The sequence below is a fragment of the Lonchura striata genome, chromosome 2, assembly GCF_050655825.1.
Source record: "Lonchura striata isolate lonStrDom1 chromosome 2, ASM5065582v1, whole genome shotgun sequence".
Classification (NCBI taxonomy): domain Eukaryota; kingdom Metazoa; phylum Chordata; class Aves; order Passeriformes; family Estrildidae; genus Lonchura; species Lonchura striata.
This window is the reverse complement of record NC_140704.1, coordinates 130,414,682-130,430,968: the sequence shown is the minus strand read 5'-3', so window position 1 is coordinate 130,430,968 and position 16,287 is coordinate 130,414,682. Positions and strand designations below refer to the sequence as shown.

The following is a 16,287-nucleotide window of genomic DNA, read 5'->3' as shown; positions in this document are numbered from 1 at the left end:
AAGTTTTGTAATACAGGGTCTAGTACTGCAAACGTGGTCCTGGCTGTGAAAAACAGGAGTAGAAACACTTCATTGCAAAAAGTCAAAGGCCACATATCCATCAGTATTGACCTAATGTATACAGAAAGTTTTATCAGCAATGATTAGAATCATAATAAAAACAAGCCCTACTCTCCCAACAACAGGACTAACTCTATAGTCAGTTGAACATGTTGGACAAGGTAGATATTTTCTGCTGAAACACAAGCAAATATATTCTTGCATTTTGAATAGGCTGCCTTCTAAGGGAGATCTTAGTAAAACAGCAGCTCAACAAAGTAAAGGAAAGAATCCCCAACGCCTAGACACACAAATATATTGCTGACCCATAGAAGTGAGGGGAATTTGCTAAGCCAGGAAGGTCACTTAACCTCAAACACCATTCCAATAGCCAGAGGAAAAGGGGGGCAGAATACCTTAAAAATACATACAAAGGTAAGACCCTAAGTAAGCAATACTCATTATGAAATGAGTCTGCCATTACTTGCATTGCAATTTACCTCTTTTCTATCAGATCACCAAATCCTGCCAAAGCAAATCTGCCTCCTCAAGAGAAACTCAGGTTTCTGTGAATATACTGATAGCTTTGTACTTGTTCTAGTTCTTGATCCTGGAAATCATCCTCAGGTCCAAGACTACTTTTTTCTCTTTTGTAACATTGCAAAGGGTGAATATGTTCACTAAACCTGAAATACCAAGAAATGAGGCACAGGAATACCTACTTGCTTCAGACTAAATCTGGAGTAAGTAAGTGTTCCTATGCAAAGAGTTTCCCAAAGACGTATCACTCCCCGCTCTCCAGCACTTACTGGAATCTACCATAGCTCCTACTGCTAACAAAGCTGGCTATAGCACACAGACGTGTCAGATGCTGTGAAGCATACTGGCCTAGACTCAATGCCACTTGATAGGAGCTATGCTGCTCCCAGACCCAAGTCTGAACCAATACAATCTTGCTTGTGAATAAAGTATTCAAACCAAGTGCAAGATAGACAGCTCTACACAGAGTCCTATTCAGGTATATCTGTACCCCTAGCACAGTTAAACCAAACTAAACCACAAAAAGGTTAAAATGGTCAAATATCAGGGTAAATGCGAGGCAACTCAGTAGTTTTTGTGTGCATATCCCTTCACTGGGAAATTCAAAGGAAGAAGTGGCCTTCCTCGTAACTATTACTTATCCAGTTAAGACTTTTTCCTTCTAAAGTTGAGAATGACATGGTTACAATTAGTAAGTCTTTCTAGCAATGAATGCTAAACACAGTGCTAACAAATATCAAGACTATATCATGTACTGCCACTGTATGCAAGTAACACACTCTGTAGGAAAAAAGTATTCTCAATACATTGTAAGGATTCAGAAAAAAAATTATTTGAGATAAATACCAACTTACGTCTGCATTTAGACATCAACAGCCAGAGCAAACTATGTAGGCAGCCAAGTTTAGTAAATATTTGCCTGCAATGTCTGTCTAATAAATAGTATCAAACAACCAAAAGAATCTACTTACACTGTCAGCTGCTCATCCCATTTGGGATTTGAAGAACTACTTGATTTTGCTGTTTTCTTAATTTCTCCATCTGCAGTTAATTCCGTGTAGAAAGTTGTTCCAAACCAGTTCTTTTTCCGTTTCAGTTTGGCACTAGAAACTAATAAAATACATTGCTTTATCTATAACAGCATTCTGTTTATGAAAAACAGAAAATGTCCTGCCTACACACTGTATGAAATACTTTGCAAGGCAATGTTTTTCCTCACCTACTCTACTTCTGCTGAACAGAAAGGAGTTAATGCAAAAACTACCATTTTATTTTATTAGTAGCTTTTATTTTCAAAAGCTACTTTGTCAGATGGTTAAAACCAAGTGTCACATACTCTTTTCCCCACATACTGGCAGGACTGGTTGTAGAGACAGCACAATTATTTTAGGGATAAACACTGGAAATAACATCGGTTATTTTCTCATTTTTCTCCCTATTCTTCCCTTAACTGAAAAATGGCTAAGTATGACACATCTGATGATGCATCTGAGGGATCAGACAGACTATTTTTTCGTTATACATTGTTATGAAAGTCAATGCAGTTCATGCTTATTTCAAAATATCCCTGTATACAGAGCTTCATTTCTTTGCCTGTATTACTGCATGGTTGAATTGGTGGGTTTACACATCAGTTTGTAACAATTAAGAAAGCTACTCTTAGATTTCCCCTATTTAAACAGCTTTGCAGATGAACTCAAATGTTTCAGGTAAATATTCAAAAATTAAGAAACACCACTGACCAAAGAAGCTACTTTCACCTCCAAATCAGTGGTGAGTTCCTCTGTGCTCCTGAACATAAATCTATTCTCCCTCTTCCCAGTTGAGGAAGTCCCTATAAAAACCAACAGCAGCCTAACTGCCAAGATTTTAAATTCTATTCCAGGCAGATAGTGTCTTGAAAAGACCACAAGAATGGATTCTCAACTATATTTACCTGCTGGCTCTGCCTTCTCTCTAATTTCTCGTTTGCTTCAGTGTGACTCTTGTTCCCTCCAGTTGCAAACTAAAACAAGGCTGTGTATTTTCAGCCATTTGGAAAAAATTCTTCCCTGTTCCTTTCCTTTATGGCACTTGCTAACTCAACGTGAAAGTTTACTAAACTGAAAGGGAGACATATTTCTGGATTGCAGTATTCTGAGATGTATACATCAGTCATGTAGAAGAAGTCATTGGTGGGATGCAGCCATCCAAGATTCTAAAGGCAATAGCCATGGACTTTTATTTGTTTCAGAAAGTGCAAACTTAACTTCCCCACATTTGAAAAGCCCAGTCTTAGCAATGCATCATGGGTCATAAAAAGCAACTGCAGCCCTGATAATGATGAAAGCTAGATTGTAGAAAACTAAAACTGTAATTCCACACACAAGTCATATTTTTTCATCTGAAATTATATTTTTAAGCTTTGACAATCTCTACTTCTTCCACATCTTCCTCCACAATTTGCTTTCCAAAGGAAAATACAACATTTATTAAACCACAGGTGTTTAGTAATGATATTCAAGCTTCCTCTTAATTTTCTCCTCTTTTATCTGCTTATGTTTCATTAGTAAGTTTTGAGTCCCCAAACATAAAAGGAGACCGTGACCATCTTTTGGTTAGGACATATAAAAAAAACTATGAATAAGTAATAATACCAGCAATATTTCCAAGAGAACTAACAAGACAAGATCTCACCAAGAATATTTGAACAAATACTGATGGCAAAGCATGCCTACGATATATTATATCTGTCCAAACTCAGCAAGTCACCACTCCATTCAAATTCCTTTTTTGCAAGATGACTCTATGATACTTGCTGCCTTTATGAAAGTGCTTTCTATAATTATAGCTTCTACAGCAGCATAAACAAATCTGCACACAAATTTGCAGTGTAGGTCAGCAATACTACAGTCCCACACTCCTCTGCCTCCCACTACTGGGAATGCCACTGGCATTCATTCCTGTGATCCTGCAATAAAGACTAGGTTTAGAGAACTAAACCTTCAAAAAACCAATCACAAATGTTGTAAAGACTTCTTCCCATTTAAGCCCTGACCCAGATTTCTTGGAGCCAAAAGAAGTCTCAGTACCAGAAAAATACAAAACTATTTAATAAGGAGCAGCTCAGCAAGATAAAAAATTACCATTTCAGTAGACACAGATCTGAAATTATGGGTCATTTGTGTAAGTCAGTTTACAGTTATACATATACATTCAATCTATAGGTGGCTCCATTTCTGCTATTAGTCATTGCCAGTCTTGATGACTCATCACATTATTGAGTAATGTCCTCCTTACATAAGGTTAATAATTTTTGAGGCTCCTCTCCTACCTAATTTCATAAAATACCCATTTGGGGGACTCTTCAACGATATATTTTTTCTCAGATAATCTGGCCATCTTTGGATCATCTGGCAAGATGCCTCTTTCTTTAAGATGCAGCCTTTATTAAGACATGGTATCTTATTCATGTTTTTCTCAAATTTTGTTCAGGATATCCTTAATATATTCCTAGCAATGCATCCATTTTTATTTAAATGTTCCCAGATTTCTCAAAATCCCTGGAAAGCTCAAGTTAGTTACCACTGGTGAAATAATACTTATACATATAAATACACATATATACACATATGAATATACATATATACATATAAATACACATATACTGTATTTATGTACAGTATCTTACCTATGCGCTGGCAACATTTTTACTTTTAACTGCTGTAACACTGCCACTATTAGCTATCAAACTTGTTTACTTAGATGCACTTTGCTTATCTTCAGACTACAAGGAAGTCTCAGTTCTGTTCTGCTATCCCACAGAGAGAGTAGCTAAGACTGACAACAACTGTCACATCTTTGACCAGTCCTTGTCCATCAGTAGCAAAATGCATAATTTACTTGGCCTGTTCAACATCTATTGAAAAAGTGTCCCCACCACAATCAGAAATTTCCAGTACTGTTTTCCAGAAATTTCCATGGATACTAGGATGGCTTATTTCTGCTTCAGACTATGACAACTAGCAGAGCAAAAGGAAAAAAGAGACAACATAGCAAATTGTAACTGGAAAGAAAGTAAAACATTTAAAGAGACATGGCTTATCACAAGGAAAGCTGGTAATCTACAGACTTTGAGATACTGAAAATTCAACTGGATGAGCAACCTGATCCAGCTTCAAAGGTAGCCCTGCTTTCATCAGAGTGGACTAGGGAATCACCAAAGGTCCCTTCCAACCTAAGTTATTCCATATGTCTGTTAAGTCTAACCTGTGGCCCTAAGGATATTATATTTAACAAATATTTACCTGATATGTAATCAAAGAACTTAAACTTCTGAAGGGCTAGCAAATTTTGTGATCTCCTCCAGTTCTCCAGTTTCCATTGTACCCATTTTCAGCTTGGGGTTCACTACAACCACCAACCTTTTTCCTAGAATTTCAATAATATGTGTTCCCTCTTCAGAATACATGTCATTAACCACTTGTTCCCAAGCAAAACTTCTTTCAATTGTCTGTACTGTTGCTAGGAAAACTTTTTCTTTTTTATTTTGAAGACTTATTAAACCCTATCATGCAACTCACTGTATAATCTCTATTTAGCCTCAAATCATCTACATATATTATAGTCACATTATTAACTGTAACATTCAGATCATTAATTAAGATATTAAGCTAGTTCATTTTTCACTCACTTCCAGGATTGCTTTTGTAGAATACATATATTTTCCTATAAAAATCTCTATGATACAAATCACTACTTGCCTGTTACTTGCATCTGTAATCTTCCATTACAGCTGTGACTTGTATCAGATCTTGGTGAGGCTGTGGCCATGTCAGAGGTTTAGGCTCCAGCCTAAAAAAAGCAAACAAATAGCTTATTAAAAAGTACTTCTCTTTGCATGTCAGCTACAGCTATTAAATAAAATGTTCAACTAATCAAGAAGTTACCAAATATTATTTAGGTACAGCAGAATACATTATTTCATAACAGTAGATTAAAAAAAACAGTCACTTTGGAAATTTGTCCCACATTACACCTCTAAGGTTGCCAAGACACTTCAGTAACATATATATTTACATAGCTTAGAACAACTGTGTAAGGCAAGAATAGAAATGCAGCTGTGATGTATCAATAATTCTCTCTCTAGAAAATATACTTATGGTCTGATTTCAGATAAGCTGAGCACCAACAACTTCAACTGAACAAAACATTTGAAATATTTACATGCTTGAAAATCATGCTGTCACCAGAACAATACACTCAAGCAGTAACGAGAGTGATTCAGACAAATGTTTGCATTCTATCCCTACATTTGCCACCAGTGTCCTGCCCCACTGCTGTCCACCCACAAATCACTTCCCTTATCTATTGAGACAGGAAGCACTTTACAAGGACACCCCACCTCACCACTCAGCAACTAAAACTGAGTGTGTCGGATTCCAGCTGGGGCACCCCAGCACATACACATGCACACAGCATCACTGCTGTCCTCCTGAATTACTACACCTGACTCACATCTAGAAGTAAAAGATTCTGTTTCTATCAGACAACCACTTTTCACGAGAAAAGAATATATACGTGTAAAATAGACATTCCCTGATCTGTATGAACTTCCACATATTTCTTTCTGTGAACACAATTTGTTTCAATAACAATAAGGGAAGAGCATCACCAAACCTCTTTGATCATGCACTTTTAAAAGTACAAAAATTTTGAGTGCATACCACCAATACATGTGTATTTATTTATAAATTAAATATATGTACTGCTTTACTAATACACTCTGTGTATATTACAACATATAAAACCAGAAATTTCAAAGGATGAGATGAAGATGAAATAAACAGTATTTTAAAATGTTTTTAATGGTAAAAAAACCTTTTGCTCTTAAAAAAAAAAAAAAAGGGTGTTTTTTTTGAGAGCCTTGTGACTGAATACGCTTCAGCATTTTCTAAAATGCTGACTCAGCACTTTGTAATACAGTGATTTCAAGGCCTAGTTTTAAATTCAGTTTATTGGCTGTCATAGCTGGAAAACACAATTTACAAATATATGCACATCCAAATCAAACTGCATCACTGGCTACACTTTCTAAATCATGACACTCATTTTGCATCTCCATCCACTAATTATGCAAAGATTTTTCTTGAAATTTGGCCAGTAAACTTCCATTTTCCCTGATATCAATCACTTGTTATTGCAAACCAATGGAAGGTGCATTTTATACTTTTATCAAATTTTCAGATTCTGAAACACTTATCTGGGAAGACTTTTAAGCAAATAAGGAAATTCTGCTTCCAAGTTTAAGTGTACAAATACAGAAGGTTTTACAGATGACACATCTTTTCTGGCAACAAAAATCACACAAGGAAACATTTCAAAATATCCATTTTCAAAATGCTTTCGCCATTGCATTGGTTTATTTCAAAAAGCAATAGGCTTCTTGCTTATTAAAATACCGTCTTGACCTTCAAGTGAGGGTGTCTTAAGTGTCTTTATTTTTTTGAAAATAACTGATAGTCAGCATACTGCTGACTAACTAAACATGTCAGGAAATTCGTAACACTTGTCTTTTTGTGAGATAAAACATGTAATTAATCTTCAAGTTTTACAACTCTTCTAACCACTTTGCCATGATAACTAGTGATCCTCTGCACAATACACAAGATCTTCCTGGCCACACCCAGTGTTATTATAGATTATATTAGATACTCTACTATTTAAAGGTTTTGTTTTCATACAATGAACCACAATAATGACATCCTGCAGCACTTTGTGCACTTAGGCTCCAACTTCCTTGTTGCTTGCCTGTGCATGATGCAGTGAATGAATTCCGCAAGTTGTGCTCAACTTGGAACCTTAGCCAAGAACCTTTTTTACTTTGGTCAAAGAAGCCACTCCATCTGTGGTTACTTTTGTACAGTTTTTCCATTTCAAAAATGTTGTTATTTAAGACGACGCTGTTTAGAATTTATGTTTCAGAATGTCTCTTGTCTGGTACATCTTTACCTAATGACTTAGTTCTTTGTGAATTTCATTATGGACCCAGAATCTAGCAATTACAGTAAGTTGAGCCACACCACAAATACCTATACTTTCATCTAAGTGTCTGTAGAGCAAGCCTCTCCCACTGTGTAATTTTTTCTGGTATTTATTTCTTCAGAACTTTGGCAATGTTTTCCAGACATCTTCCAACAGTATCTGCTGACAAAAGAATGTGTTTTAGTTTGTCACCACATTGTTTACCATGTATTATTTCAGACATTTATACTACTGCAGGAAGATGAAATGCTTCCCCAACAATATCTGTGTCTTCTGCTACTGAGAAATTTCAAAATAGGCTTCTAATGATCTATCACTAAGTTTAGCAATATCTTGTAAAGTCTTGGATTGAGTACAGCATTGACTTCAACATTGCTGAAAAAAACTGCAGATGTTTGTCTTCATGTTTTGGATGCTTAGTTTTTAAATGCCTTGCTAATTGTGATGGCTTCATACTATCATCAGCTGATACCTCAAGAAACAACGTTCATCATTTCCAATAGCGGATGTACATCCGTATTTGAAATACCATTCTTGACAAACCAAATAGTTTTGGCTGACTTTTTGTCGCCTGTAATTGCCAATGGTTTTATCTCATAATACATCTGACCAAGAGCTCACGCTAGGAGTAGAAGAAGCATCAGCTCTGCCATGTTCCTATCATTCATATTATTAGTATTATCTTCAATCTGTGGTCTCTTTACAGGAATTTTTTTAAGCCATTTGCCTATTTTGTGAGGGTTTGGTTAGTAAAAACTAAATATAATATTATAATCCATAAATCCTCCTAACTGGGCACAAGTAAACTGCCTCCAATCACAATACACTAGAAGTGAATGAACAAATGAAGGTGTTACTGTGACCCCATCATACTGTGGAATACTAAATCTGTCTTCAGGACACTTTATGAACCAAGTGTGTCACAGGACTATCCAACATACAGATCTACAGAGGGTGCCAGTGTCAACACTAAATAAAGCTTAATTTCTTTCTTATTTTTCAGGTGAAATATAAGTCCTAGATCTTCTTCACACATTCCACTGGATGGTCTTCTACACCTGACTTTGGAGGCCACTGATATGGAAAATGTCATAAAAGCAACACATTCAAGCAACACATTAAATTCATTCACTTGAATTAAAATTCTTCCCAAGAAACTAAGATCTCCAGTCTAGTTCTATATATACATTAAAAAACTACTTTAGGCATACTTCTGTAAATGACAAATTATGATTGTTTCTTTCCTTCAACTGTTTAACCTATGTAGATATAAAATGCTGGGGGGTGGTTGGTTTTTATTTGGTTGGTTGGATGAGTTTTGTGCTTTTTTTAACTTCACATCAAAGATGTGCAAAGCTAAATAAATACAGAAATAAATAAATAAATAGTGTCAGAACACTCAAATAGACAGTTCATTGTACAATCGCCTCAGACTTCATGTGTTGATTTATCTGTAAGTAATACCACCTGTCCAAACCTGAGTTTCTGGCTCTGCTAGCTACTATGCTGCTAACTGCAGTTGGCAAACACGTTTGTCAATCTTCTGATAACAGGGAAGCAAGAATTCACTACACTTAGCTTTGCATCTCTCCCCTTGAAAGAAAAAATTACCACGATGCCTGGGAGAAATTATTGCATTGTGAGGGAGATCTCAATAGCTGATGGAGATGAAACAAAGTTAGGTTTGGGGTTGGCTGAGGGGCTGTAACCGCATGACTGCAACCCACAACAAGAGGCCCCTGATGTTCTGTTCTGACTGTTGAATTAACATCATTCTATAACATAAATCTATTTTATATTCTTGCCAATATGGTACACTTAGGTGCATTTACACCTAAGCAGTGATTACAGTTCACATTTTCAGGGTGTTGTAAACAAAATACTGGCATGCATGTCAAATACTATTTAGAAAAACACACTAAAATACAGAAAGTTTTTTAAAAAGCATTTAAACTTTTAAAAATAAACATAGGGTTTTACCAACAATACATAAAGTTTTGTGTCATAGTTTATATTGAGAAGTGCTTTACTGAACCAAGCTGAACTGTTTTTATCATGTTCCAAAGATTCTAACAGCTGCAGCCCACTCATCCTTTCTTAACTGATTAGAAATCAAGAACTGGTTAGGAATTAAGAAGAAAGGAAACATTAAATTTATTTAAGGCTTCAGTCATCAGTTATTTTCATCACTAACTCAGCTACTGACATTTTTAAATTAACAGGTTATTGCCTAATCAGCTCAGATGAAGGCTGGTTCTTTCAGAACACAGCCTGCTCACATGACAATGTTTGTAATTTTCGTTCAAGATCCAAAAAGCCACTCTAACATTAATATTGAAAAAAATAACAAAAGAGTCTTTACTGCCTGATGCACATTGGGTCATATGCACTTCCAGTCAAACATGCTTTTACGCCAGGCAAACAAAGCCTTCAAGAAGAGAAGTCAGCCAAACTAGACTGTACAAGATGAAAAATTTTATCTAGAATTTTGAACATCTGTTAGTCCCTGAAGGCTGGTCTGAACATATGACAAATTCTGCTGCACAACTGAAAAAGAAAACCATAATTCAAAACTTGGCCCTTCAACCTTTGACAGAAAAATTACTGGTACAGACATGGCAGGGGGCAGAGGTGAGGTGAGACAGCAGACAAGAACTCTATCACAGGAACTGTTTGCAGTGCTGACAAAAACAGTATTATTGACATTTGTAAGGTACCAGTATAGATTGTCATACTCAAGAAAAAGACCCAAAAAGCTCTCCTGGGATAATAGACCATGAAAGAGCAGTCCAAATGAACAAAGACTGGAAGTAAAGAGTGTTGACATAAATGTTCCCAAAAATCTCAGGTTTCTGAGGAGCAAGGCTGCTGCAGAGAGACCACTAATATACAGAATGAAACTAAGCAGGGACAATAAAGAAGTCACATAAGTAGAAGAACTGATAGACTTACATGAAGATGGGACTACCATCATTTTTTTACTTTACTAGAAGTAAAACCTTTTATAAGCTGAGGAAGATTTCTGAAAATTCTAGTAGGGATTCTTCCAATACTGAAAATCTGAAAGTTTTAAGGACTAGCAACCTCCTGTCTTGATGAGCCAGAAGAAATTATATCTGCACAGCCAAAAATAAACAAAATTTCAACTAAATCACATTGTCTGATCTGCAGAAATGCATGGGATGGCAATTAGATCAAGCAAAGTGAAAATACTCATTAGGAGCACTGAGTAGCTTTCACATCCAGAGTAATGTCAAAAGTAAAATACCTGTATTTTCTTGATGTAATTTACAAAAAAGTCTCCACAAGAAAGAAAAACAGATGAAGAAACACTGAAAGACAAGGATTTTTTAACTGAACAATTTTAGAAGCCGTATTTCAAATAATGCAAGTTTTTACCACTAATGGACATGGGAACACTGTCATAGGGGCACACTATTTACTGTTTTTTTGCATCATGGATAAACTTTTTTTTCCTCATCCCTAAATCCCTTTTTCTTGTCTCAAAATAAATGTCCAGTTTGGCTCTTGAATACATCAATTAAGGGTCAAAATGTTTGAGGTTATCTTTACATAATCTTAAAAAGAGGATTACATACAGCAATGTAAGTCACCATCTTTGTAGTTATAATCGTCCTGAAAATGAGGGGATTAATTCTGACAGGGCTACAATCACCACACATTCCCAAATATGAACTTGCTACACCTCTCTATTCAAGCTCTAGGTTGAACTTCATTGGTCTGAAGTATGTGAAGCTTTACTTTCAGAACTGTTTCATCAACACATAAAAATACCACCCCCAGCCTCAGAATTCCTGGAGAACAAAAATTCACTGAGAGACTCTGGAGAGCCCCATGAAGACCATAGTGATCACAACCCACCTCTCTAAACCACCCTCATCATACATAACTGTTACATCAACTGGAAGAGTACAATCTAGTTAGTAACTCCTACAGCTAATATTTTAATATTACTTCATTTGTATATATTATTTTGGGTAATTACAGATTGATTAGGACAAGGCACAAGCAAAAATGGAAATGGACAACATAGAAGTCTATTTTAAAAATTAAACAATCATTTCCTAATTCATGGAAGTCAAGTCTCATTAACAATAACAACATTTATAAAATTTACACTTCTGTGAACAATACTCTCCAAATCAAAAAATGCTATTAAAACATCAGAAATCAAAGAGAACAACAACAGTGAATATTTCGTTTATTTGTTTTTCATTCATTAGTAAAATAATTATTTATTCATAGGATTTAAGTGGGTATATTTTAAATTGCATTACTCATTTGGAAATGAGTGCATCTAGTGCAGGTATTTCTTGTAAAGCTGAAAGTTAAGAAGTATCATTGGAGCAGCAAACATACATTTATAAATTGCCTGATTCTGTGAACCAGTAATTGAGGAGATACTTAATGAAGAATCAAGGCACTCAGATATAAAAGAGTACACCCACCAAGAGAGAAAGCCATTTCCTTAATCATATGATACCACAAGAATTAAGCTAGGAAGAAGACAAACAAAAAAAAGTACCAACATAGTATGGTCCAATCACCTGTGGTATCACTTCATAACATATGAAAATTCCCATCACAGAAAACAGTTAATTTTTTTTCCACTTTAATTCATTAATGTAAAAAGATCATTTAATGCTAAAGGTTGGAGAAGTGAACAGTGACTTCAGGAGGCTGTAGGTCAGAATTTCTGTAGTGTAGCTGCTCTGATATTCTGAATAGAGGTATAGGAAGGAAAGATTCTAGGGAAACTCTGCCCATGGTAGAGCATGCAGGGCGATAAAGCAACTTGTGTGAGCATCTTTTGGGAAAAGACAGTTGTTCCACTTTGTTGGGTAGCATAGAAAATCATCCACACTTCTAGTCCTGCCTCCAGGTGCTCTTCTTCCACCAAAGAAACAAGGCTGGGGTGGGGGAAGAGAGTTACCACACTGCTGAAAATCAGCAAGTATAGGGTCAGAAGCAAGTTTCTCAATGTAAAAATAAGAAGAAAAAAAAAAGGAAAGAAATGTCTTATGTCAGACACAAGTAAGTTTCTTAATCAAATTCTTTCCATTAAGACTTTCAAAATCCAGAATTTTTATTCACCACAATTCTGATTGAAAAGTCCATTTCACTATTTATCAACATTAAAAATACGGATGATTTTGTCACAGCTAATTGAACACATGTCTAATTAACTGGGTTTTTTGAAAAAAAGAACCAAAACTGTATTACTTCCAGAGAGAAACAGTAACTCTATTATCATTTTTAAAATGAAGGATTTCACCTTTTGCCATAGGAAACTTTGAACCTCAGTAATTTGATATGCACAAACAGAAACCAGATCTGAAATAGATATGGAGAAATATCTGCAGACCCAAAAATGTGTTGGCCTTTCTTACACTGAGCAGGACAGTAGAGTCATTTCTACAATTCTTCTTGCCCTCTATAACACTAACAAAAAAAAAAAAAAAAAAAAAAATCAAAGACTTGGCATTCCCTATATGGATAGCTCTAATCAGCAGAAGTCAAAATTACAGTAATATTTGCACATAGGCAAATAGAGAACTTAATTTTTTCTTTCCTTAAATGCCACAAAACTTACCACAAAAACCAAGTGCCACTTTAAGAAGAAAGGGAAATACTTATCAGTAAGAGATGTCTTCCACAAACCCCAGTAGGGCCTTCTGAGACCCACTTAACATTTGCTTCATGTTGAAGACAAAATTAATGTGTTCTTCACAAAAATCTCATGTCTATTCCTCCATTTGAGATGCTCTCTTCCTCTAAGATTTACTACTTCAGGCCAATTCAGAATGTCCACAGTTCTACTCTATTTACTGAACAAATATACAGTAACCAGGAATATACAGTGAAGCCCAATACATATTTTGATTTAGGTACAATGGACTAGGGACACAGACAAGACATCATGTAGGTATTAGCTTTAATTAAGCTAAGCTAATGCTAAGGTATTAGCTTTAATTAATCAGCAATTAATTGGTGTATGGGGGAAGGGGGGGAAGAAAAAACAACCTTATTCCTGTGAACATTAGCTTCCAGTAAAAAGCTATATTCATGGACATCTTATACACTTAATGAAAATATTTGCTGGTTTGATTCCTTTCAATAGAATGTCAACTTAAAATAAAGCTGGCAAAATGTTACCTTGACATACTTGAGCCAATTAGAAGAACTCTTTCACATATGCACTCTGTTACACTCACTCTTAAGGAACCAAAATTTTTTGAACACAAGAACAAACTTTAAGAAAAGAAAAATATTGCCTAGCTATGCTATCATTTTAATTATTTTACATTACACATCTTTCTAGCTGGCAAGGACTTTTAAAAGCATATATATAGCTGTAACATATTGTAATAGTTAAGCAGGCAATAAGTCACACTTAAAATTATTAGAAGTTGCAAAAATATCAAAGAGATTTTTTTCAATGTCAAATAAAAGCCTTGACAAGCTTCAGTTAATTGAAATTAAGTAAATGAATTGAACAAGAACTATGGAGTAATGAAGCACCATTAAGCAGCAGGTGGGTTTCTTGTCATTCTTACAGATATGCTGAAAGAACTGGTTCAGCAGCAAAGCCCAGTAAACAGTGTGACTCCTACTAGACATATGAGAGAAAAGCAAAGTCCAAGTTAACACAAACACTAACCTTTGATTTCTAATCTGGATGCCTTAACCTGAAAATCTTAGATTATTTCAAGTTAATTTAATAATCTAGATGTTTATATGACATTGAAATGTTTTGGGTTTTTGGTTGTTTTTTTTTTTTTTTTCACAGATTAAACCAAGTTCCACACCTTCTGGTATACTGTTTTTGCCCCAAGCAGCCAATTCCCATACCTTTTAATCTGCATGAATTTAAACATTTCCTGGTTTTAAACCTCTTTTTTGTTGTTGTTGTTGTTTTCACCTTTACTACCTTTAAACTTCAGTCCTAAGTATATTCTTCTCTTTGCATTTTATACCTACATAATTTAAAATTTTTCTGGGAGATATTTTAATTATTCAACACAAAAGTACACATGAAGGCCATATGTTACAAAATAAAAAAATATTTAATAATAGAACAAAGTAGCATGCATGCTTACAATCAGGTTTTCTACCTATGTCTTAAAATTATGCATTAAGCTAAAGAACCTGAAATATTACAAATCCAAACTTATGTGACAGTAGGCTCAATGAAGGAAAGATTATTAACTTTCAAAATCCCTGTGAAAACAATTTAAGCAAGAGTTCTGTGCTCAAAGTGAATGCAAAAGATGGTACTAAATGTATTCAGAACCATAGAGTAAGTTTAATAATTAGCCAGCAAATTTGTAAGATGCACTGAGTAGTGGTGAACAGTCTTCTCACCTATGAGATACCCTTTGTACAAGTATTATAAATATTAACTTAAGTCATTGTTCAGTAGCTTAGAAAATACTAGGAATGGAAATCCTTTTTTTCCTGATCATATAAAATAATGCTAAGAGAACTGATTTTACTTCTCACACAATGGAAACACACAGTGACAGTATTCTAGGACAAGATTGTAGTAAAGACCATCATTTGTTGAGCAACAACTTACTGCTTGAGTCAGACAAATACTGATGAACTGAAATACAGGTTTCTACCTTAAATAAAAATCTAGGATAGTTTATAAAAATGAAAAGCTAACAACTTGAAACTATTTAACAGAATAGTTAGATACTTATCAAGATCATAAGATTCCTTCAGATCCCTTTAGTACTTTCTTCTTACTAATAGTTTTTCCAGTTCCTTAGGTATTGATGAGTTTAAAATATGTATGTTAAAAAAAATGAAAAAACTATTCCATAGCACATAAATATTATCTATACAAACAGAACTGAAACCTGAAAGGGCAGTGAAATGTACTGTTCAAAACATTTATAACTGAAGGACATATGTTCTGCTAATAGCGAATATTGGAAACTTTTTTTTTTCAGGTGTTCCAGTGTCTTAATTATCTTGATGGCCTTGAGTTAAACTCTCTCCAGCACATCCATGTCTACTTTGTACTGAGTAGCCCAGTACTGGGCACAGCACTCCAGGTGTCGCCCCATCACCAGTGCTGAATAAAAGGGAAGGACCACCTCCCTCAACATGATAAAGATTCTTTGTCTAAAGCAGCCCAGGAACCAGTCACCCTCTTTGCCCCCACGGCATACTGCTGCATCATGTTCAACTTCATGTCCACCAGGACCCCCAGAATTATTCTGCCAGCAGAATGTTTTGCTTCTCCTGTTAAAATTCAAAAGTACTACCAAAACCATCTTCAACTTAAAATATCCCTCATTCCTTTATCTAAGTTTACAAGTATTACCCAAAAACATGAGAATTACTTGAGAAGCCTGGAAAAGGACCCACATTTGTTTTAGTACTTCAACGAAACAAATGAATACTATGAGAATATTATCATGCTTTCTGTTTCATCAACATAATTTTGGGAGTAAATCTTCAGACCAGCCAGAACATAGAAGCCAGAATATAGAAGCATTTAACGTCTCATCTTTTTGCCAAGGCCACAGCACATACTGGTGGGTATAGACAGAGTAGTGGCTTCCTTAGCATCTATTTTCACAGAAGTAGAATTTCAGCTTCAGCACTCCCCTCCTCCAAGGTTTATGAGGCCTTGACAGTAAGACAAAGCAC

The 16,287-nt window shown here is 35.3% G+C and overlaps 2 protein-coding genes across 5 annotated transcripts in view; one reads left to right on the top strand and one right to left on the bottom strand.

The window, feature by feature from the left end:
• The window catches only part of RMDN1 (regulator of microtubule dynamics 1), a 54,820-nt gene extending 45,820 nt beyond the window's left edge, over nt 1-9,000 (top strand). The window contains exon 10 of the mRNA XM_085572307.1: nt 8,606-9,000. Within this exon, the coding sequence (XP_085428433.1) occupies nt 8,606-8,623 (18 nt within the window). The 3' untranslated portion in view covers nt 8,624-9,000. The remainder of the gene's footprint in view (nt 1-8,605) is intronic.
• The window catches only part of WWP1 (WW domain containing E3 ubiquitin protein ligase 1), a 58,439-nt gene that overhangs the window by 30,542 nt on the left and 11,610 nt on the right, over nt 1-16,287 (bottom strand). For 3 of the 4 annotated variants that reach the window (XM_021543176.3, XM_021543174.4, XM_021543175.4), the window contains exons 2-3: nt 5,322-5,412; nt 1,551-1,689 (exon numbers count right to left, since the gene is read on the bottom strand). In XM_021543176.3, coding sequence (XP_021398851.1) covers nt 1,551-1,689; nt 5,322-5,391 — 209 coding nt within the window. In that variant the 5' untranslated portion in view covers nt 5,392-5,412. Of the gene's footprint in view, nt 1-1,550; nt 1,690-5,321; nt 5,413-16,287 lie in introns of those variants that run through there. The other variant, XM_085572305.1, reaches the window with a different exon arrangement.